Below are 2,500 nucleotides of genomic sequence, written 5' to 3'. Positions count from 1 at the left end.
CTTTATTGCCCCTAGTGTCATTTGTACTGCCATTCAAGCAATTCTTATTTTTGATGGAATGGAGTGATCTATTAGTCCTCTAGACAATCTAACCATAATCATATTTATAAATATTTCCTTAATAATTCTGAGGCAGAAGAAATAACCAAAGGTTTCCACAAAACACCTTTAAAATTCCAAATACATTGTACTTCTTAAAGCTCTGGCAATAAAAATTACAAACAAATAAATGAACAGGATGAGCCATATAGATTTCCTGATAATAAATACATGACATTATGATTCTTGATTTCTACATTTCTCATCTCCTCTAATTTGTAATAAGGAATGAATATTATAAGGATATAATGCTATATTTCTGACACAGTGTGACAGGTAAAGATAACATTCACACTCACTTTTACCCACGTACATGCCCATTCGCATCTGTATGTATACAAATGCACAGAATGGCATGCACACAAGCTCACAAACAGCTTACATATTCATGTAGGCCAAACTTGCCTATCCCAATACAATGTGAATGCAGAAGTACTGATTAAATTACCCTATTTATAGCTTAATATAAATCACCTTCTTGGAAATCCATGATAACAGACAAAATTTGCTCCCCACCTGTTATCTCTTTGTATAAAATTGCAAAATTCCCTCGTGGTCATTCTATCCTGAATTATTCCTTTTCACCTTCATCAAAATCAAACTTCCAATTCTTCTCAAAATCTCCAAGATCTTTGTCTTCCTCTTCCTGCAAAAGAGACTGTGAATGAATAAATAAGCAAACTAGTCTATCCCCTTTGCAATATACTTCAAAGAAAAAAAAAAATATCAAGTGTACACATTTATTGAAATTTCTTGGTTATGAGACAAAGCAATTTTTTTTTGTTTTGTTTTTCGTTTTGTTTTTTCTCTTTGTCAAGGTCATTTCTAGAAGACTTACTACAAAGAAAAAAAAAGGAGAAAGGAAAATCAAAGAAAAAAGAAAAAGAGTTATCACAGTAACATTCATATACCATGAGTCATTAAATAATACACGAAATTGTATCAGAACATTAGAAAAAAAAAAGTGGAATATATACCAGCACTTGCAAGCTAAGGGTACATAGTATCCTCACAAAACTCATACTTTCTGAACATACTGTCTTATGAGGCATGTCACTAACAGTGTAAATGCAAAGGTTATGAACAAGGATAAGCAGGAGTTCTAGACAATGCCAGAATCAACTATGTGATCAAAAGGCGCATATCTTTTCCTATGCCTGGATCCCTTTCAAACAGGAACCTTTTGTTCCTCCACGTGCAGACCATTATTATTATTATTATCATCATCATCTTTTACACTCATAAATAAATACAAAAGTTCTCTCTTTTGCTTTTTGTTGAGTGTACTTTTTTTTTTTTAAGTGCAAGCCAAGATCAAACATTTAGTCAAGTTTCAGAAGGGGGGGAAGAGTATTTTGGCTTTCTTAAAAAAAAAAAAAAATTCCTTGACCTCTGACAGAGACCTGCTTGATTTCTCAAGTGTGATATTCAAGAAGCAGTCATGGATGGGCTGTTGAGATGGAAATGGTGGTGATCGGATGAGCCACAATGTCAGAACCATAGGTATGAGGGCCTCTGAGGGAGAGATAAACCATTATCAATAGACCTTTATTAAAGACTTGTACCAAAACTATTTACACAAGAAAAGGGAACAGGAGAAGGTGGAGGAAAAAGAATTCTACCATCACCTTACTAAGAAGAAGAAAAAAAGAAGAAAAACTATTTGAGAGGATATCAGAAAGAGAAAAGGGCTGACCTTTAAAATATGATACATTTAATTACCAGAGAAATGTCTTGTGATGTGACATTGGCAAAGCAGGCTAATTCTCTGAAGTCAATCTATTACATGAATATCATACCTAAGTGAAAGATAAAAATCTGAACAGTGATACGAATGACTGAGCAAAAATCCTAAATCTAAATAGGGATTCAAAGTTCTTTTGAAAATTAATATACTCCTTTCCAGACCGAGCAAATGGCAAAGGAAACACGGTAACGTGTTTCACTATCGTACTTCTCAAATATTTGTATGATGAGTTCATGTAACGGACGACTTATATCCAGATGAAAGGCAGATAAGAAAGCATGTCTATTATGCAATTATTATATTGTTTTTTTTCCAAACTGTTCTTTTATTTGATGTTATTAGATATAATGTAGAAGACTGGACAAGAGTATGGATAAGCAAAGAGAAAGATGTGGAAGTAAAAAAGGCAAAACCAAAATACCAGATATATATATACAATATATGCACACTTATGCATATATACACAAACATGTATGCAAGACCAAACATATAGTATAGAGACCCCAACACTGCACAATAAGAAATGTTAATTTTATGTGATAATAATCTTGAGGACTTTGTGTCATACATATCAATGATCTGTCATGTTGCAGTGATGACAGGAGTTTAGTATTAGCAGCAAAGAAAACAACAGATAAATAGCAACAGATTGTA

General features: G+C 33.0%; 1 protein-coding gene across 18 annotated transcripts in view; it reads right to left on the bottom strand.

The window, feature by feature from the left end:
* Positions 1–2,500, bottom strand: part of LOC122267642 (uncharacterized) — a 36,793-nt gene that overhangs the window by 8,268 nt on the left and 26,025 nt on the right. For 8 of the 18 annotated variants that reach the window (XM_086554547.1, XM_086554545.1, XM_086554549.1 and 5 more), the window contains one exon: positions 616–757. The exons of 5 other annotated variants lie outside the window; for them this stretch is intronic. In XM_086554547.1, the coding sequence (XP_086410673.1) occupies positions 671–757 (87 nt within the window). In that variant the 3' untranslated portion in view covers positions 616–670. Of the gene's footprint in view, positions 1–615; positions 758–1,489; positions 1,615–2,500 lie in introns of those variants that run through there. 5 more of the 18 variants (XM_043037749.2, XM_086554555.1, XM_086554550.1 and 2 more) reach the window with 3 other exon arrangements.

The sequence above is a fragment of the Penaeus japonicus genome, unplaced genomic scaffold (genome assembly GCF_977035675.1).
Source record: "Penaeus japonicus unplaced genomic scaffold, GWHDUDI00000001_assembly GWHDUDI00000029, whole genome shotgun sequence".
NCBI lineage: Eukaryota > Metazoa > Arthropoda > Malacostraca > Decapoda > Penaeidae > Penaeus > Penaeus japonicus.
The sequence above is the reverse complement of the archived record's forward strand: the minus strand, read 5'-3'. Positions and strand labels throughout refer to the sequence as shown.